This window comes from Amaranthus tricolor, chromosome 16, assembly GCF_026212465.1.
Source record: "Amaranthus tricolor cultivar Red isolate AtriRed21 chromosome 16, ASM2621246v1, whole genome shotgun sequence".
NCBI lineage: Eukaryota > Viridiplantae > Streptophyta > Magnoliopsida > Caryophyllales > Amaranthaceae > Amaranthus > Amaranthus tricolor.
Genome location: NC_080062.1, coordinates 8,615,647 through 8,637,266, shown reverse-complemented (window position 1 = coordinate 8,637,266; position 21,620 = coordinate 8,615,647). Strand labels below are relative to the sequence as shown.

The following is a 21,620-nucleotide window of genomic DNA, read 5'->3' as shown; positions in this document are numbered from 1 at the left end:
TGTCTTATTAGCATTTTAGTAAAACAATATAAAAAATAAACCGCTAAATGATAGTGGTTCATTGAAGAGTATTTTATTTTGAATTAATTAACTAATAAATATAAGATATAAAGGGCGAAAATTGCGCAACACTAGTGAAAATGCTTCACCGTAACTGCCGTTTTGGAAGCTTTGGAAGGCATGATATAACACCTTCGATTAAAAAGTTTGACTATCAAAACAGGCACATCAAAGACCCTTACTTTTAGGATTTTGATTTTAAGTAAATTATACGTCACACTACTAATAAATCATACACACAAATTAACACATACGTAGATTACATAATACATTTACTTTGCTTGTCAAGATACTTATTTTGCTTCGTAAAACACCTATGTTGCTTCATAGAATATTAAATTTCACATAAGCAACCAAATATACGTAGATTAAATAAAAAATGTACTTTGCTTGTTAAAACACCTAATTTGAAACAACTAGTTTACTTCCTAAAACACCTACAGTGCTTCATGAAACACCTACTTTGCTTAATCGAATATCAAATTTCACACAATCAAACATACTTTATTTCATAGTACTTAAAAACCTACTTTACTTAATAAAACAACTATTTTGCTACATAAAACACATACTTTTGCTTCATAGAATATTTAATTTCACATATGCAACTAAACATAAGTAGATTATATAAAAAAAACCATTGCTTTATAAAGCACATACTTTGTTGCATTAAACGCCTACTTTAATTTACAACAGAAATTAGAATCTAATACCTTTAATAAAACCAAAAGTAGGGGTTAACATCACAAGCAGGGGTTTTAACATTCAAAGTCAATTTTGCACATGTATGCTTTGAGAGTCTTATCTTTTGATTTTAAATTTTTTGAAAAATTTCGATAGTTAGAGAAACATGGGACACCACATCTTTTTTTTTTTTTTTTTTATTTAAAAAAAATTACATTGACTATTTGATCAAGGCCATCTTACAATAAGACGATCTCTCACAAAAATATCTATTGTTAAATGTTAATAGTTCTTCAAGCTTTATTCTGATCAACTATCAATCTTATGTAGAAAATATTATAAAATTAGAATTTTTCTAAGGGTACTATCATGGTTATTACTTATTAGAATCTCGATCATAATCTACGATTTTACAGATCGTAGTTAAGATCTTAATGTTGGTAGAATTGTGCGATCCTACTTAGATCAAGAAAGATGATAGAATCATAACACGATTCTACAATCCTACACTGCAACAATTCGATCCTACACAATAGTTTCAATCGTAAAGTATTTTCATATAATCTAAATTTCACTTATGTATATCTATAAATATATATTTGAAAAAATTATATCCATACCACTACTATAAAATTAAGTTTTTTTATCCACAGTTTAAAAATAATTATTAGAAATTGATAAAGTCAAACAAGTTTTTATATACACTTTAAAACTTAAAAAAACAAATATAACTGATAATCAGTAATCCAAAGCACATTGATTCATATTTGTAAGGTCATATAATCCTAGGATTCGATTTCACCGATTTCGATGCTACCCCTCAACGATCTTAAATAGGATTCCGATTTTAACAATCTTAAATATTATTAGATAAATAGATGGAAAATAAAACAAAACAAAGAAAAAAAATAGGTAAGTGTGTGTTTACTTTTACCATTCACAAACAAAATCTTCCACCGTTAAAAATTCCAATATAGTTGAATAAAACTTCGACATCCTAATTTTTCAGATCTCTGTATCTCAATTGTCTTTCTTCTCTACGAGAACATCTTTCATCGTCTTCGCTAGTCGCCAATTGACATGGCTATGGCGATTAGGGTTTATCTCCTCTTCTTACTCTCCCTCTCTTATTCTTTTTTTGCTTTCGCTCTCTACGAAGATCAAGTTGGTTTAATGGACTGGTAATTTTCACTTCTAACTGAATCCATAGCTTTGATTCATTGTTTTTGCTTAATTTTCCGTTTTCGCAGGCATCAGCAATACTTAGGTAAAGTAAAACAAGCTATTTTCCACACTCCAAAAGCTGGAAGAAGGAGACTTGTTGTTTCCACTGAAGAGAGTGTTATTGCTTCTCTTGATCTCCGTCGAGGAGAGATTTGTAAGTTGTTCGTTCTTTTTTGATTAATTTTCACTGTTTTGTGTATTAATCTTTTGGTTGGATGTTGAGCTTTGATATTATTGTTGGTTTTGGAAGTTTGGAGGCATGTGCTTGGAGAGAAGGATCCAATTGATCATATTGATATTACGCTTGGAAAATGTAAGTTGATTTTTTTTTGTTTTTGATTTGTTGAGCATGATTTTTAATTTTTTTTTTTATTATTATTTGTGATAAGTTTATGCAAGTTGGAATTTTGATTAGGAATCTGAAGTGTTAATGTTGATTGATGTGTACGATGTAGTTTTAGGGTTGGGGAGATGTCATGGTGTTGCAAATTGATGTACTTAGGATTATTTTGTAACGGGTGTTTGTGTTTGATTTGTGGTATTAATGGTTGACTTTATAGTTGTGGTTGGAGCGAAGGATGGAGAATGTTAATGTAAGTGTTTGCTTTCATGTGAATGAGGTCTCTTGGAACGACAAAATATAGCTTAGAGTTCACATGTCTTGAATTCATTTGTAATCCAATGTTTGATGTTATCAGAATTCTTCTCTAGGAAGTAGGGAGATTCATTGCTCTATTTTGGGTGGGGGGTTTGGGTTGTGTTTGGTGTTTGTAGCTTGTTTTTCTTGAATTCCTATGTAGTGTTAGATTTTGCAACAATTCTGAACGTCAAGTGATTATAAGCAAAGATCATAGAGAGAACAAAGATACCACCTTTGGAGGTTTTTTTTTATAAATATTCCTAATAGAGAAGTGTTTGGAGTTCATTAACTTCAAGGGATGTTGGAGGGATATTTTGAAGTTGGAAACCACCCTCAATTATAGTGCAAACTCTCGGATGCGATCACATGCAATGCGGTTTTGTGGTCGTCTCGGTATATGTTTTGTTTGTGGTAAATTCAAATACTTTTGGAATACGTTCACGGTACGATGATGCATGCTATATTTTTCTTATATGCCATAAGCTATGAACTTGCAAGTTATTTCTACATTTTCCTAAAAGAAGTAAAAAGAGAAGATCAGTGGTGGATCTAAAAAATCAAATGAGGTCTATAATATTAAAAAAATATATTCATATACGTTTTGGAATTGCAAAAAGTTTGAAATGAGCACCTCAACAAGAATCCCCAATCCCCATGCTTTTTAAGACCAACTTCTTGATCTAATCTCTTTCCGGTTAAAAGCTCACTTTCATACAATGCTTTTGAAATGTTTGTCTTGTCACTTTAGTGAAGAATAAAATATGGTGAATTTAAATGCAAATGGGTAAGTGTTCTTTCTAGATTCTTTTAACTATGTGCTTGATGAGGTTTGAATCTGGGTCAATGTTGTGACATAGCAAAGCTCCAACCAACTTAGCCAACACACATATTATATAATTTATACGTAAGTTCAATGTTGTCTGTTGATATCGTTGACTAGCATTGGATTCGCCCATGGAGAAAACTGAACAAACGAACAATTGCACTTGTGTTTCACAACCAGGAACTGTGTTTATTAACATATATATTTTGTTTAATTTGATATTTGATCAGATGTCCTTACACTCTCATCAAAGGGAAGCATCCTTAGAGCATGGAATCTTCCTGATGGGCAGATGGTGTGGGAGTCCTTCCTTGCTGTCAAGAAATCATCAGAATCTTCATTGTTGACAGTGGTTAGTTATTTCATCTCCTAATTTACTATGTGATAGATTTTACTTCATCTGATGTTCATGCACAAATTTTTCTTGGTTTTATTTCATTGAGGATGAATAATAGATGAATATGGTGTACCATTAAGGTTTTCGTCTTTCTATGTGGTACAGTTTAGACAAACTCAACTCTTTGATCATTTTCCGACCTGTTTTATTGATAAACTGTATTTCAACATTTTAGTTTTTCTTAACAATCCCAAACATTTTGGTATTCTTGCATGATGTTTAACATTGCCGTCTAAAAACTTCCATTGGGTACTGTTGTGCAGATTGATTTGAAGATGGAGCGTGATAATGCAATTATTGTCTATAGTAATGGTTGCCTCCATGCAGTTTCTAGCATAGATGGACTAGCCCTGTGGAACTTAGAACTAGAAAGGTTTGACAAATTATTCACTTTACGTTCTTTACCACAGTGCACAGCTATTTACTAGCCCTAACTCTATTTCATATGTTTTTTTTTGTGTCAGTGTTGTACTTAAACAGTTAATCAAGCCTGTGAATGGTGATGTCATGTATGCTGTAGGAGTATCAGGTGATTCTAAGTTACATGCCTATGGAATCAATGTCAAGAATGGTGAGTTACTCAAGCAAGATGCGGTAGACATTCCTGGTGGATTCTCTGGGGATATATCTCTTATTTCCAGTGAGATATTAATAGCCCTGGATGCTCGGAGATCATTACTGGGAATAGTAAGCTTAAAAGAAGGAAAACTCAGTTTTCAACAGGAAAATATTTATGATCTTGTTCCTGAATTTTCTGGGATGGCTACTGTATTACCTTTAAAACTCGAGAGGATGTTTTCCATAAAGTGCAATTCCTATATTGTATTTTTGAGAGTTAATGACAAAAACAAGCTAGAAGTTGTGGACAAAATTGAGGATTCTGCAGCTGTTAGTGATGCTCTTTCATTCACTGACGAGCAGCAAGCTTTTGGAATTATTCAACAAGGGGGTGGTAAAATTCATTTCACTGTGAAGCTTGGTCATGACTATAGTGCTGATCTTCTTAAAGAAAGCATTCAGATCGATCAGAATCGAGGGCTTGTTCAGAAAGTTTTCATAAATAATTATATTCGCACCGATAGATCTTCTGGCTTTAGAGCATTAGTTGTTATGGAAGATCATTCTTTATTATTATTACAACAAGGTGATATTGTTTGGAGTAGAGAAGATGGGCTTGCTTCAGTTGTAGATGTAACTACTTCAGAGCTACCCCTGGAAAAGAAAGGTGTATCAGTTGCTAAAGTGGAGCAAGGTCTTGTTGAGTGGCTAAAGGTATACTTTTCACTGTAGATTCATTGTTTTTTAAGCTGTGAGAGGTCTTGGCAGTACATAGAAGCGAGTGCTTTATTCTTGTTACTGGTCATAACGTAGAGACTCATATATATGATTATTGCCTTTGCACTGGATTTATGATTTTGCATTTCTGTTGGTGTTTTCTGGCAGGTTGTGGTGATGAATTAGTTTGATGTATATTTTCTTTGTTATAACAAATAGCTGATAATTTTGGCCATAATTTGACTGTAACCGAGTAAACCTTAAAGTGGAGGTGAATTAAGGTCTTTATAATCAAGCTCTATTTTTTGCAGGGTTTGTAAAAACTAGAATGGGACTGGATAAAAAGTAAATTTATTTGTTGTACTGTGGAATTAGTTCACCGTGGACTTTATACGGGCTGTTTCTTCATGTTCTCTTTTGTGCCAGCAGTTGAAGAAATAGAGAGGTGAAAAGAAACTGCTACTGTTTCAACATATAATTAAGATTCTCCCAAGAAGTTTGTAAAAGGATGCAATGATTAGCAGTTGTTTCTTTATTATTTGATGCATCATTCCATTAAAAGCTAAGGCTATAGATTTTTAGCTACGTCTTTAATCATTGTGGAAAGTCAATCAGACAAGTACTGTGATTTTGTTGTGTTGTATTTTTTTCTTCATTATATGTCATTTATTTATGAATGGGTAGCTCGTTTAGAATTGAAAAGCGAACCTCTTATCTTTGTTCTCCCCTTCCCCAAAAGAAGGCTATGTGAATGAAGGCATCCAGCATATATAGAAAATGAAAATGAACTTTTAAGAAATAAGCAATAATTTAGTGATATCTTCTACTAACTTGCTGGCAGAGTCTGTTGGCTTCCTTGCAAGTGATTTGCTATTCTTGTTGCGTTCGAGTGTGTGTTAGAACTATCTCCACCTGTGTTGTTTTTCTGACTGGCTTTTATGGCATAGGGACACTTTTTGAAGCTTAAAGGGACTCTGATGCTTGCTAGCCCTGAAGATATGGCTGCCATCCAGGCACTGAGGTTACAGAGTTCTGAAAAAAGCAAATTGACCAGAGATCATAATGGCTTCAGGAAATTGCTTATAGCGCTGACTAAAGCTGGAAAAGTTTATGCGTTGCATTCTGGAGATGGGCGAGTAGTTTGGTCCATTTTTCTGTCGAACTTGCGGAAGTCTGAAACATGTGAAAATCCTGTCGCTCTTAATCTATACCAGTGGCAGGTTCCTCATCATCATGCTTTGGATGAGAATCCAGCCATTCTTGTTGTTGGCCGCTGTGACAATGTAGTTGATGCACCTGGTATTCTTTCAGTTGTTGACACTTACTTGGGGCTAGAGCTGAGCTCACTGAGCTTAACTCATTCTGTTGTTGAAGTCATTCCCTTGCCGTTTGCTGATTCAACAGAAAAGCGTCTTCATTTAATGGTAGATGCAGATAGAAATGTTCATTTATACCCAAAGACTCCTGAAGCCACCACCATATTTGGCAAAGAGTTTTCTAATATGTACTGGCACTCTGTTGATACTGAAAATAACATGTTGAGAGGCTTCACATTACATGCAAAATGCATGAATGGTGATGAATTTTGCTTCAGCTCAAGGGATCTATGGTCCATTATACTCCCTTCTGATTCAGAAAAGATCATTGCAACTGCTGCAAGGAAAACAAATGAGGTATGTTTTGGTCTCATTTTTATCTTCTAAAATTAGTCAAATGCTGATACCAAGTTACCTATTGCCTATTTGCCCTACGGTGTTCTTAGAGATTTTTTTTATTAAATTATTTTGCTTTTAAAGTCAGAAATAGCGGTTCTGGCTTATTATAATGTAGAATGTTATATGTCAAGAAATGGACTCCATACTTCAAGTTTAATTGGATGCAGAATTGGTCTAATTGGATGGCAAAAAGTGCCCTAAAGTTGCTTCATTATTATTGAATTAAATGTTATTTTTCTATGGTTGAAACTATTGCAATGTGTAGCCTCTTGGAAGCAGTGCTACTTAATGATTGGAGATTAATGAAGTTGTTGAACTTCAATTTTATCTAAATTAATCATCCTGTTTGGTAATCTGAAAATTGTTTAAGAAAAGGATTTGACTACTTGCAAATTTTTTATTCTTTTTGTTCTTTTTATTTTTGTTTGTAGTTTCTCTTTGCTTAATCATCTGGCGAGAAAACTCATAATATGTCTTATGCTCCTGTCCTTCATTTAGGCTAGAGTGTTCTCGTTGGGAGTTTTTGGGAAATCAACTAATAGGATTTTCTTGACCTTGGCATTGTGCTAGATACCCATTGGTGGGTGCTTGATTTGGAATCAGTGTATTTGTTTTTGAAATATCCAACTCCTTGATTTGTGGTTGTATTTGTTTTTATCTGTTCCACCTTTTGCAGACTCTGTATAGTTCAGTTTAGAAGCTTATAGTTTTGGTTCTTTGTCAAAATGAGGACTTTAAGGTTTTGCAGCCTGGTTTCAATTTTTAACAATGGAGTACAGAAACCATGAATGAAAAGCAACTGTTTAGTTCAAAATGTGGTTATATGTGATATGCTTTTATTTTCATTTTGGATTGTCAAATATATCTCTTTATGGTGTGTATAGGCCAGTTGGCGCTTGTGCTCTGAAGGAGTAAATTGTGATTGGGTGAATCAGGGTTATTCTGTGCATTTGGGTTCTAGGTTGTGAAGCTTTATGTTCCCTACAGTTACAAGTCTTATTCAGTGAATGAAAAGCGATATATGTTATCTTATTTAGTTATCCCCTAGCATGCCTGAAATAACTCATGGACCATGATTAGCGTAGTGCTGTGGTGATTGATGCCATAGCATGATTAAGTTATATTTGCTACCCCAAATTAGATCCTATATTGATTTTTCTTTAGGAAGGAGCCAAGAGGGGTTGATATTGGTGATCTTTGTTTTTCTTTTTTTATTTTTTTTCTTCTTTTACCTTTTTCTTTGCAATGCTGTGTGTTAACTATTTGGTATGGTTTTTAAAAACTTGTTTGCTTTTCTTTAGGTAGTTCACACTCAAGCAAAGGTGATGGCAGACCGTGATGTGATGTATAAGTATATATCCAAAAATCTGTTATTTGTTGCCACTGTTGCTCCAAAAGCTGCTGGGGAAATTGGATCAGTGACCCCAGATGAGGCATGGTTGGTTGTGTACCTCATAGACACTGTGACTGGTAGGATATTACATCGTGTGACGCACCATGGTGCACAGGGTCCAGTCCGCGCAGTATGTTGTTTCTGTGTTTTTTAATCTTTTAGTTCTCTTCATATTATCTGACCTCATATTGTCGGGATTAAGACTTTGATATTACTTTTATTTTAGTTCTCTTCATATTGCTAATTTGTTCTCTTCTCATGGGCCTCATTTCATGCTTTCCTTGAAGGTTTTCAGTGAGAACTGGGTTGTCTACCACTATTTTAATCTCAGGGCTCACCGTTATGAGATGACAGTCATTGAGCTATATGATCAATCCCGAGCGGTATAAAACTATGAATTTGAACATTATGCTGTATTGTTTTTGCAATCTCACTTCACACAATGTTTTTTGGCACATTTGCTATCTGCAGGACAACAAGAATGTTTGGAAGGTGATCATTGGAAAGCATAATCTGACCTCTCCAGTTTCTTCTTATTCTCGACCAGAAATTATGACAAAGTCACAATCTTACTTTTTCACCCATTCTGTGAAAACTATATCTGTGACCTTGACTGCAAAGGGAATAACAGCAAAGCAGCTTCTTATAGGAACTATTGGTGATCAGGTTAGGTTCACTTTGATGTGTTTACAAAAGCTCTTTTCTTAACCATTATCTAATTATGTTAACTTTTGCAATCATGTGCAGGTTTTGGCTCTTGACAAGCGGTTCCTTGACCCTCGCCGGACAGCAAATCCAACCCCAACTGACTTGGAAGATGGAATTATACCTCTTACAGACTCTCTGCCTATCAACCCTCAGGTATGCTATATTTTACACCTCTTTCACAGTTAGCCTTTGAATTTTTGGTCTTATTTAATTGGTTATGTTTTACCGCATTGTATCATGAAGCACCAAAACTTTATAACAAATTCATTTTTAATGCTTCCAAGCCCCTTGAAGGAAATCGGTTTTGGAAAACTGGTACAGTGTTGTCATGGAGATACTTTAAAACTGGATGAAGGCTGAGTGCATAAACAGATTTTTATTCAGGATTGAATCAAAGTTTGCTGAATCTCTGACCTTGTTAGCCATGTAGTTACAACTTAAAAGTGAACCACTCTGGTATACCTATGCATTCTAGTGTACCCAGCATCCACACCAAGCTTTCACCCATCTCCGCCTCCCCTCCCCCTCCAAATCCAAAACGATGCAATTTTGTGTTTTTTTTTTTAATTTTTTTTGATTTTTCCTGATTCTGAAACTGTTACTCTGTTAGAAGCACCTGAAATTGACTGGAGGCAATCACGACCCTCTAGTAACATATCTGAACAATCAAATAAATTTCTCAATTCAGATCTTCAAAGATCTGATATAGTCACGACTCACGACCCTCTAGTAGTATCTAGAAGCGTGGATTTAACACATGCTCTCCACTAAAACTTTCACTTGACTAATGAGGGGCTAATGAGATTTGAACCCTTGAGTGACCTTCCGGCTTTTGTCACGTGGGCTTCTGATACATGTGTTGCCCAAATGTCTAAACTGGTTTTCGCTCCCTGGATATGTTCTGTACTCTAAAAGTTACGATTGAGCTATCCCATTCAAAATTTTGCACTTGACCAATAACATGTGTTGCCGAGATGGTATTTCCTGAAATCTGATGATGTGTGATTTTGCAGCTGTATGTGACTCATGCACTCAAAGTAGAAGGCCTTAGAGGCATAGTTTCCGTTCCTGCGAAGCTAGAGTCCACTACGCTCGTCTTTGCTTATGGAACTGATTTGTTTTTCACTCGCCTCGCTCCCTCGAGAACATATGACTCATTGACTGAAGACTTCAGCTATGCTTTACTTCTCTTAACCATTGTTGCGCTTGTGGTAGCAATCTTCGTCACCTGGATCTTATCTGAGCGGAAAGAATTGAGAGATAAGTGGAGGTGATTTTTGAGCATTGAATATTTTTTAAAATGTTTTTTGCATTTTCTTTGAACAGTATCACACTTTTAACTTTTAGAAAATTTTGTAACATTAATTTATTTTTCTTTATGTAAATCTAGAAGTACTAAAATTGTTTTTAGAAGGATTAGCTAATGCTTACTCATATTGTTGAACCAAGTTATAGCCAGAATCATTTGGTGTTTGGCAAATGGCTAACAACTTGTAGCTGATTAGAGTAAACGAGTTGATCGATTGATGAATTGGTTTGACAAGTTGATTTTGAACATGTCGTAAGATTAGTTTGTTTTAAAGGAGCTGATTGATGACAAGCTATTTCAATCCGAATACTTGATCTGGAGTATTTGACCACGTAATCATCTATTTGTGTCAATATAAGCTTAAAATGGCTTAATAAGCTATTTTATCAAACACTTTCATTATGTTCATGATATCAAAGAATTCATCAGCTTACATTTTTCAATAGTTTCCTGGTCGTTCTTTGAGCTATGCTTGTGTTGTGAAGCCTGTCAAAGAATCAACATAATCAAAATCTTAAATAGGTGATTGAGGTCTTAGGATATATTATATACTCTAATACACCCATCATTTATGATTTTAGAAATTTTAAATTGTGATATTAGATCGTCTTAAATTAACGACTAGCGATTATACAGTGAGAGTTATTATTATGATTTTAGAAATTTAGATAAGTAAAAGTTTAAACTTAACCATGTGATTATTAGAAAAAACAATTTAGAACAATGTTAGCTATTATTAAAAAGTTTGTATAGATTGTAATTTAACAATAATTTAAAACCAATTCCATCCTATATTTTCCTTGGAAGGAAAGGATACAAGTATACTACCCCACAACCTAAGGCTATAAATACCCTCATCATAAATTAACCAACATAACAGAAATTTGTACTAAAATTATCAAAGACATTATAATGGCCTATGAGTTTGTCCATCAGGATGTGTCAATAATATTTAGAGTTTCCTCTGTTGTTCGCGCTCTTTACTAGGACGATTATGCTTGTTTAGTCTGATGTCTTGTTTGTTTGAGTCTTTTCTGACTCGGGATGATTTTTCACGACTCGTTTCCCTAGGCCTTAGATCTTGTGGCCTGATCATATACCGAGACATCTGCTTAAGGTCATTAAACTCGTTTGGATTCTGGTTCAACTTGCAGATCATTTTCTCAGGGTTTGGTGAAATGATCCTCTCATCGCACCTTACTCTCCCTGGAACCACAATGCTAGGTGCAACATCCTCGAAAAATCTCACTTGTCGACTTTGATGACTCTCTACGTTTCTTTGCCCCTGTATTGTCAATGGAATAGAGCTCACAAACCCTGTGTTACTACTAATCTTTCCATGTTTTCCTGCATCATTTTGGAAGGACCAAGGAAAAGAACGATCTACGGGAATTGCTGTTGGGTAAAATGAACGATGAGTAGTTTCTTGAATGGTGGAACTCTGACCATTCTTCTCGATAAATGGCTGCCTCGAGCTAGATGGCCTTAACCCCTGTCGAGGGGGAGCCAAGGACAAGTCAGCTACACTATGCATATTGGCTCCATTTTGCATCATACTCGGTAAATGCATAACAGAATTGGCATCTTTGCTATACCCATCAACTGAACAAGCTGAACTTTTCGAATGTGCTCTAACGTGGTAACCATTTGAGTAATCAAAGCTTTGTTGTTTCCCAAGGCTGACAGGACCCGGTGCATCGAAGGCCAAGATGCTACTAGAACGTTGATGGCAGCCGATTTTACTCTTATTTAGAACACTCGAAATCTGTGGGATCAACTGTGGGTTGGTGATTCCCATAGGCATATGACTAGCCACCACCAAAGGGTATACATGAGGGTCTTCAATAGTATTCTGTCTCGGTGTACAAGGTTGAATCCTATATGATTCCAGTGGTTGAACAAATTGTGGAGTGTATCTTTGCGGTTTTTCCATACTATAACCGACATTCCAATTGTTTAAGGACGACCCAGAGGGTGGAGCGTTTGGGGAATCGTACTCTTCGCCTTGGATTGGGTAGACAAATCTTGCAGCAATCGGATTTTCTGTCCTACAAAAGCTTGGAATACATGGTGGTTTATGGTTAAAGTCCCAGAAATGACCCGAATTTCCATTAACTCCATTATCACTGGTTGATTTTTCAGAATTACCAAGGGCTGCTGGGTGACCATGCTTCTCATTCAGGTCACCCAAATGCCTCTCATACTGATTTTTAGCCATTAGCTCAACAATATCCATAGGTATGTCATCTGCATCTTTGTCGTCAGTAGGGATACTGTTGATGTCAATGTCGTGCATACGCCCTTTAACTTCATCCGTCTGTTCTTTCTGCTTTGGAACTGAATCCGACACCTAAAGATTCAAACACAAACATAACATCAATTCAGAAATGACATTTTCGAAAGCCCATTTTCAAAAATAGTCGATGGGAGGCCGAGATCACTAATTGTTAGTTTATACAGTACACATATATGAAGACCGAAAATTATATAAATTATATCGTAAATTACGACATTCTTTGGAACTCAGTGTCCTCAAGTGCGGTTTGTGGGCAGGGGGCGCCAAAGGGTACCGGTCCATCCCTGCATGATTGACCTCTTCCGTATGGGCAGTGGGCGACAAATAAAATAAATGCAGACTATAAGAGAGGTTAGAGGTAGAGAAAAACACTGCTCACCTGCACAGATGTATCCTGTGCCAAAGGACTGCTCTTTTCAGCAACTAGGTTCTCAAAATTTCCTGTAGTGCTAGTCTCCTTAACGTCGTTTTGGTTTTCTGGATGAGAGCCATCAACGAGCATTGGGTCTGCCTCTGATGATGGAAGACAAAACCCATCTTCTAGAACATACGGTTGGCATTTCCTCTTAATTATAAAGCTTCTAGAACACTTAATACCATCTTCAGAAGCTTTTTGAACCTTTTGAGATGGACGTTTCCTAGTATTTTCATCTTCAGGCACCTTCCTCTTGCAGGGTGCAAACGACATTGCTTGCTTCCCTCTCTTTTTCGTTATAACAAAGCTTCTTTCGATTAGCCTATCAGTAATGTCAGTTTTTCGCAGCAAATTCTCACCTTTCCCTTTTCCCCAACCCTCTAATGAACTAGCATGATCAAGTTTACTCCTCTTATTCTTCCTTTCTATAAAAGGAAATCTAGGCTTGCACCGCCTTTTTGCCATCGCAGTGGAGATGATCTCTTCATCATCTGGTTCTGTTGTAGATTCGGAGTTAGTCACTAAATGATTTTTCTTCCTTCCCTTGGCAGAAATCTCACTCAAAAGCCTAAATTTAGGAAACTTCCTACACTCGGCCCTTAAACAATCATCATCGTCTTCACAAAATACATCATTGTTACTATTATTAGTAATCATGGGTTCATTAGTTTCATCAAACAGAGGTGCTCCACTGCATTCATTCAGATCCGGTAAGTTCACCAGACGACTTTTGTTTCGTGCGCTAGCAAACTCATCTAACTCCATTCCCACAACATTCATGGGTGAATAATCTGCTACATTGTGGTTTGCATACACTTGAGTTGGTCCAACTTCAAGTCCATTAACTCTACTATCTATTTGATGAGCTTCAATGGTCCCATTTCCATTGCATCTTACTCCTAATTCAATCTCTGAAAAAGAGACTAACATCATTATTGATCATGATTATCTCAAGACAGCAGTGTTGGAAAATAACCCACCCGTGATCGTACATAGAAGAATTAGAGAGAAGTTGACTAATATATATACTTGATGGGCTACTCATCCTAATACCGATTGGTTTTAGGATGGAACTTCATCAGGTTTGTGTACGGCCAACTTTTCTCTTATGCGGGTCTTGTTGTGTACAAGCCTAATAACAAATTTAACAAGCAGATCTGTCCCTTATTTTGATATCATCAAAAATTTAGTTTTTTAATTTCAGGTTATGATGAACATACTAAATTTCCCATTGAATCATTTACGCTTCTTATGTATTTGAAATTACAATTCATGTTTTCTACCAAAAATTAAACGGAAACAAACTTTTTATTATCACTAACAAGGGTAAGGTTGCGTATATTGACCCCCAAACCCTACGATTGAGTGTCATATTATGGTGTTAGGATGATCTAGTTTGGTCTGATCATAGATTTATCAATCAATTATACATTGTCATGTGCATTACCTTTTTTAGCAGCAGTTGAGCACTCTTCATTGTTACCAGTAGTTAACAGCAAAAGTCCTTGCCTTGAATCTTTGTCAAAACCACTTCCCCAAGCTGAGGAAAAATGTACCATACAATTAATATTAAAATCTCAATTTTTTTAAAAAAAGCAAGGTGGGTTAATTATATATACTAATTAAGAATGTTTTTCTTTTGTTGTATGTCTTAGACAGTGGTGAGTTCAGAATGCTAGTATTGGATGAGCTAAATGCTTGCATCTTCATGTATGATAAATCGACCCGATTACTATTTTTCAGTGTTATATGTTACATTATTAAATAGTAATAGGGTTTATAATCAAATGAACTCGAGCCATGAATTAGGCAAACTCAGGCCTGATTCCCCGTCTAAAAGGCACAAGCAGTGGCAGACCTTCTGGCTCTCTAGAGTCAAACCTTCCTTAAGTTATCTTTTATTTGAAATTCTTATTCGATCCCCTAAACTTTTTAATCGATACTTTTGTATTAGTCTCATAAAAGTTGTTTATGATACACCACTAGGCAGATTGATTTTAAAATTAGCAAGGCACAATAAAATAGTAATAGGACTTATAATCAAATGAACTCAGGCCATGGCGGGCAGACTCAGGCCTGAATTCCCTGTCTGAAAGACACGCAGTGGCAAACCTTCTTTATGACCCTCTAAGCTCTGAGGCCAGACTTAAGTTATCTTTTATTTAAAATTCTTATTCGGTTCCTTAAACTTTTTAAATGATACTTTTGTATTAAGTTGGTGACGACACAAAAGTTGTTTAAGATCCGCCACTAACCACAATAGTAATAGGATTTATAATCAAATGAACCCAGAGCCATGGCCTAGGCAGATCGCATGCCTAAATTCTCCGTCTGAAAAGCACAAGCAGTGGCAAACCTTCTTTATGGCCCTGGTGCCAAACCTTCCTTAAGTTATCTTTTTAAATCATACTTTTATATAAAATTGGAGATCGCACAAAAGTTGTTAAAGATCCGCCACTAGGCAAATTATTTTTAAAATTAGCTAGGCACAACAAAATTAACAACCTGTGGGTCCGGAAGGCTCATATTGAACAAGAGCTTTGCCTTTTCCTTTTGGATCACCATTGGGCAATCTAGGATGTTCAACATTGACCTTTAAAGATTGCCCCAGTATAAGCAATGGAGCTTCTGCATGTTGATCAGAAACACTAGATTTCGGGACACGACTAACACATTGCCACCATTTGAACACGGGAACCTCCATAGGAGGCAGCTCATAACAAAATGCTTTAAGGGTGTTCTTCAACGGAAATGGGTTGTAAAGTGTTGGATCACTTTTGCGGACTTCTGATACATACCCCCTAAAGAAAGGGGAAAAATAACAGTTAGAAATGTCTTTACAATCCGTTTGGTTAGTGGTACTAAATGGTGGTAATGGGAATGATTTATAATGTAAAATTTCATAGAAGTTCCATGTCATTCCTATGGTGATGAAATTTTGATCACAAAAAAGTTTTTTTTGTTTACAAATTTCCATTACCACCTAATACCACGTCTCCCAATGGTAATGCATTGAAATGAAATTTATGAAAAAAAATGAGATGATTTACGATCAACAAGCATGGCCATCAAGGTAGTAAGAGATTTTTCAACAAAAATTACACTAGTTTTCATTCTCATTACCACTATTTAATACCGACTACCAAATGAATCGTTAAAGTAGTAGTAAGAACTACTCCCTCTATCCCCGTGATATTGCCACAAAATACACTTGTACGAATATTTAAAAAAAATAGTAGAGACATTAAATTTGTGTGAATAAGATTAAAATGAAGAGAAAATAATAGAAAATGTTTGGATATAAATTAAAAATGTTATCAAAATATTATCTAAAATTAAAATGTTGCAAAGTAAATGAAGCACATCAAAATAGAATTATTGATATACTCACGGGGTACATAGGGAATATAACGTAACACTAGCAATGACGAATATGAGCGTTAATAAGGTGATGGAAACAAAAAGAAAAATTAATCAATAGATAAACGCGACAAAATTGAAACTCGAGTGAAACAAAATAATAGCAGGTGATTCTAAAGTGATTAACTTTTAAAGCCAATTAATGTAATAAAATAAAAAATTTATAAGTATATTTAATTTAAATTTAAAATTATGAATGGTAACTTAAAATTATTTATTAATATGTATTTTTTTTTCTTTATAGTCATTTTAATATATCATTTTAATCATATCAATCATTTGTATATATAGTTGTGGTTATTAGTTTTAAAAGCTAAAATTTTCAAAAATAAAGTTTTAGTCCATAATGTTAGTATATGGTTAACTAAATATTCATTTTTATATATTTGCTGAACCGACTTTATTTTCATACTTCTATATTATATATTATATATTAAATAGGAGTATAATTTAATTAATATTAATACTCCGACTTGAATTTAGAATAGGCAAGCCTCGACCTAATGGCAAAGTACCCGTGGTTACATGCGAAAATGCACAAGGAAGTATGCTAAATTAAGCTACAACGCGACAAGAACCCCAAGAAAACCCTGATAAGTTACTCCCTCCGTTCCTTAAAATTTTTTGTATTTGTCATTTCAGATCGTGCTATACTGCTATTGTTATTTTTCTAAAAAATTTTTCTATTTATATCATAAATTTTAGATATAATTAACTTTTTTTATCCTCATTTTAATATTATATTAATAATTATGATCGCCATATATTTTTCATTAACTTCATTTTGATATTTTTATATTACTTAAAATCCCCACACGTTTCCACTAAACTTTATTTAACATTAATAATTGTGGCCCTCATATTTTTTTTAACTAAATTTATTTAATATTTTTTAATATTTATAGTTTTCACTTTTTCTCCACTAAATTTATTATTCAAAAAAATAATATGTGCACTATCAAAAATATTTTATTTTTCTTAATCATCGTCAATATTTTTTATGTGAATAAGGGATGGAGAGAGTAATACGTTGGACATAGCAAGAGATTTAAGGGGTGTTTGACATTTTAACTTATTAAGCAATTTTAGATTGTTTTAATATAAATAGAGGGTTGGGTGGTCACACCAGCTAATGCTAGTGTTTGGTGAATTAGCTGGTTGAAATAACTTATTGATACGAATAAGCTGTTTTTGAACAAGCTGCTTATAGCAACGGATTCAAAATTAGCTGGTCAAATCAGCCACTATAATCAACTATCAATTGTCAGCTGTCAGCCATTTACCAAACACCCTCTAAAATTTTAGCTAGTGATGGATAAGTAAAGGTACACAAGAGGCTTCATGAATGAATATTACCGTATAGAAAAATGGGTGCACTTTTGAGGCGCCTTATTATGAGTCTCGCCAGAAGGATCACTGAAAGGTTTTAATTCAACTGAAGTCGTTACCATCTTCAATGATCTTATCGTACACAACTTGCTAATCCTTCCCAACTTTCCTGATAACATAAACATTTCAAAAAATTATAACAAAAATCTAATACTTTTTTTTTTATACTTTTACTTGTAATACTTCTCAAAAATACACGCGTGTAAATGCATATATGTAACCATTAATATTTGTATACATCATACATTCTAATAAAAATGTTGAAAAATAATAAATGTCATCTTTAGGAATTTTGACAAATAAAATTATTTAGGTAAATAATAATTGATTACATAACAATATTTACTTATTTTAGATATTGATTTTTTTTTTAAATTAGAGCTAAATTATGTAAAGTATTTATATAAATTATTATAACAATTGTATATACCTAACCTAAAATTTGATATGTTTAATTGAATGAAAAAGTAAAATATTCGATAAATAATTTGTTTATAAAATCAATTTTTAATTTTTTTTTTAAAAGTCATGTATTCAAAAAATTTAATCATGATAATATATACTTACATTATTCTTTGAAGTTATTTTATATATTTCATACTAATAAATTCGTGCATTACACGAATTTCTATACTAATATTAATAATTACTATATATCTATAAAAAAATTTATTGAAAACTATGTCGTGAGACAAATCTAAAACATTTCATAAGACTGAATTTTTCTTTTAAACTAATTAATTAATATAATAAAGGTCAAAATAACAACAATTGTGAATAGTGTAAAACTTAGAGTGTTACAATGCAAGCATTAAAAAACGAGTAAAGTAATTATTTATAATTTATAATCAATATGGATGATTAAAGTTATTTAAATAATTCAATTATCATATGTTCACTAGTAAGCTTTATTACAATGTATTGCAAAACCCTCAAGTGATAAACTAAGACATGTTGTTTAATTCCAAAAAAAAAAAAAAAAAAAAATCTAAGACATGTAATGTAATGGATCTATCTTATTTGTGAAATGTTTCTGAAATGCATTTTAAAAGTATTTCTATAGGTTTTTTTTAAAGATCATTTATGTGACTCATAAAATAATAATTTTATATTTGATGCATATATAGGATTAATTTCTACAAGCATAGAATTAATCTAAAATCTAAAATATCTAAAATGGTGCTTCAAATCCTAATAAATTTGATAACACATTTATTAAAGAACTACATGAATATCTATTACTGCTTAGTTGTTGGTACTAAACTATGATGATGTGAATGATTTGTAATTTATATTTTTATGACGTAAAACATGTAATACCCATGATTTAAAATTGTGATCATAAAAAAATCACAATTTTTCATTACCTCCTAATATATACCACCTCTTTAAATAGTAGAATTAATTTGTGAAAAAAATAAGATGATTGCAGTAAAACTAGATGACCATCTAACTTGTAAAGAGATTTTCTTATCAAAATTACACTAATTATTCATTACTATTATTAGATTTTAATACCGATAACCAAATGGTATTTAGGTACAAATTTCTTAAATATTAAAAAAACCACATAAACTCTTAGAAATACTAATATTAGAAATCTAGTAAATTTAATGGAAGAAAAAAACTATAACCACGAGTTTGAAAATGATTAGTACTGTTGAAAAATAAGGATTAGTGTTTAACAACAATTTAATAAAAAGCTAATGACTTATTAATTAAGTTAATCAAATGAAGTCAACAAAGAATAAAGAAAAGCAAACTAACCCTAGATCCCAAATGTTGAGCAAGAATATAAGAACTAGAAGAATATATATTGATTAGAAGTAGCAAAATTTCGTGATTATTAATATATTAAATAAATTAATTAAGTGACTATAAACCTATAGAATTTAAAAATATTTCACAAATTATTTGAGAAAGTCATTAGGGTTTTCTTTAAATGGAAAAGAACCCATTTTACACATAAAATATAAAACCCATTTAATTTTCTAAAATTGAGAATACCCAAAAACAACCCAACACCACAAAGTTTAACCTTTAAGAAAAGAATTAATTATAATATTAGACAATTAGGATTTTAGGGTTAGCCAAATACACAAAAATTATAATAACAATCTAGGGTTTTCTTAAAAATGTTCTCTAAACCTAAAGAGCTAATCTTGTCAGACATTCATCTCACTGTGAGACGACCTCAAACAAACAAACTATATTTTCATAATATTTATGAGATAAGTGTGACTCGATAAAACCGTCTTATACAAGAATTTGTGAAACATAAAATAATAATCACCATGAGCTAAACTAAAATGACAAAAAATACTTAAAGCTACCAATATTAGCTAAAGGACATAGCAAAAGTTTGAAGAGGTAAGAAATAAAGTGCCATCTACCAAAACAAAATGAAGTAAAGTTATAAACTTCTTCAATCAATTTGTTTAATAAATATACAAACAAAAATAAAAAATTAGCTTAGCTAAAATAACAATTATATGAAAAACAAACAAAAACCCATTATGTCAAGATTTTTCCTTTCAAGTGTGATAGTAGTTCGATTTTCATCGTAATATTAGTTAATTCTAAGGGATTCTCTAATCTACCCTTAATATAAATAAATAAATAAACCCAACAAAATTCATAAAGAAGAGATAGAGAAAGGCGATCACCTGGATTATTATCTCAAAAATGAGGAAAAATCAAGTGGATGGGCTTGACTTGGATCTGAAACGACATCGTTTCAATCACCAACCATGAGAGAGAAAACTCCATCATCAACTCAAAGATGAGAACTTTAAGACTCCTAAATATTGAGATGCATTTGATGGAAGATTTACTAAAAACCCTAAATTTGATTTTTTTTTTTTTTTTTTTTTTTTTTTTCTAAAATGATGGAGTAGATGAGGTCTTTGATTCTTCAAAGAAGAGGAGAGAGAAAGTAGAGGTGGGAGAAAATGAAGACACTTCAAATTATAGAGAAAGAGCTTTTTATTTATTTTTTTAATCTAGTTAATGTTGTGGTACTAGGATTCTGTTTATTAATTTTCTCTATTACTTATGTTAGGATTTTAACATCTATTTCAGAATAAAAATTAAAATATCAAATTTTTACTATTAAAAATCTATCAAATAATTATAACCATTAGATTGAGTAATGGACCATCTATTATATTTTAAATAATGGAGAGGATCCTAACTTAATGTTGTGTGTTCTTGAAAGATGGTTTTGTTGCTACCTCTATGACTTTATGTTACTCACTTACTTTATAAAAATATTTTTTTATTAGTTGTAGTTTTTATATTTTTTTACTAACTTTTTAAATATTTTTTAATGTTTATAGTCCTCACTTTTAATCTATTAAATTTATTATTTAATAAAATAATAAAAATATATCCACTAATTAAATGATTATAATTTTCTGAATATTCTTTGTTGAAACTTCATTAATAAACAAAGGGAGTATAAATAATCCTCCCTTACTTAATTTTTGGATTTGATCTCCTTGATTTATTACCACAAACTGCTAAATCAAAATCATTTGGTAATAATAAATACGAAGCAGATCCATCTGTATTTGATTAACAATTAAAATAACTTTTATATTAAAAGGTAAGGATAATCAACTATTAATAAGAGCAAAAAAAAAATTAATTATTCATATAGACGATAAAAATCATATATATGTGTTTTTAAACACATATATATAATGATGGAAGATATTAAACTCCCACAATAATTACTTATATATATATATATATATATATATTTCTTGATAAGACATGTTATGTCTTATGTATAATATTGTACTCCTCTTTACTATTTATTTAGCTTTATTGACGTTTGACATATTAACTAAGAATTAGATATAATAAAG

The 21,620-nt window shown here is 32.7% G+C and overlaps 2 protein-coding genes across 2 annotated transcripts; one reads left to right on the top strand and one right to left on the bottom strand.

Moving 5' to 3' along the window:
• The first annotated feature begins 1,739 nt into the window (after positions 1 to 1,739).
• LOC130802853 (uncharacterized) lies at positions 1,740 to 10,446 on the top strand. Its single transcript, XM_057666953.1, has 12 exons — positions 1,740 to 1,925; positions 1,995 to 2,122; positions 2,219 to 2,281; positions 3,662 to 3,783; positions 4,092 to 4,201; positions 4,293 to 5,100; positions 6,051 to 6,776; positions 8,120 to 8,341; positions 8,499 to 8,594; positions 8,683 to 8,877; positions 8,959 to 9,072; positions 9,933 to 10,446. The coding sequence occupies exons 1-12, from the start codon at positions 1,825 to 1,827 to the stop codon at positions 10,191 to 10,193; spliced, it is 2,946 nt and encodes a 981-aa protein (XP_057522936.1). The 5' UTR covers positions 1,740 to 1,824; the 3' UTR covers positions 10,194 to 10,446.
• Positions 10,447 to 10,958: 512 nt separating this feature from the next.
• On the bottom strand, positions 10,959 to 20,681 carry LOC130802854 (uncharacterized). The gene is made up of 6 exons (XM_057666954.1): positions 20,415 to 20,681; positions 17,716 to 17,857; positions 15,445 to 15,740; positions 14,387 to 14,479; positions 12,904 to 13,850; positions 10,959 to 12,578 (listed from the first exon to the last, which is right to left on the bottom strand). Exons 2-6 carry the CDS (start codon positions 17,808 to 17,810, stop codon positions 11,181 to 11,183), a joined length of 2,829 nt encoding a protein of 942 aa, XP_057522937.1. The 5' UTR covers positions 17,811 to 17,857; positions 20,415 to 20,681; the 3' UTR covers positions 10,959 to 11,180.
• Positions 20,682 to 21,620: the final 939 nt, after the last annotated feature.

Coding starts and splice junctions, on each gene's coding strand:
- LOC130802853 (XM_057666953.1), top strand. CDS start 1,825: ATGGCTATGGCGATTAGGGTTTATCTCCTCTTCTTACTCTCCCTCTCT. Junction 6,777..8,119: donor CTGCAAGGAAAACAAATGAG/GTATGTTTTGGT, acceptor GCTTTTCTTTAG/GTAGTTCACACTCAAGCAAA. Junction 9,073..9,932: donor CTCTGCCTATCAACCCTCAG/GTATGCTATATT, acceptor GTGATTTTGCAG/CTGTATGTGACTCATGCACT.
- LOC130802854 (XM_057666954.1), bottom strand. CDS start 17,810: ATGGTAACGACTTCAGTTGAATTAAAACCTTTCAGTGATCCTTCTGGC. Junction 15,741..17,715: donor TGCACCCATTTTTCTATACG/GTAATATTCATT, acceptor CCCTTTCTTTAG/GGGGTATGTATCAGAAGTCC. Junction 13,851..14,386: donor CTCAACTGCTGCTAAAAAAG/GTAATGCACATG, acceptor TCTCTTTTTCAG/AGATTGAATTAGGAGTAAGA.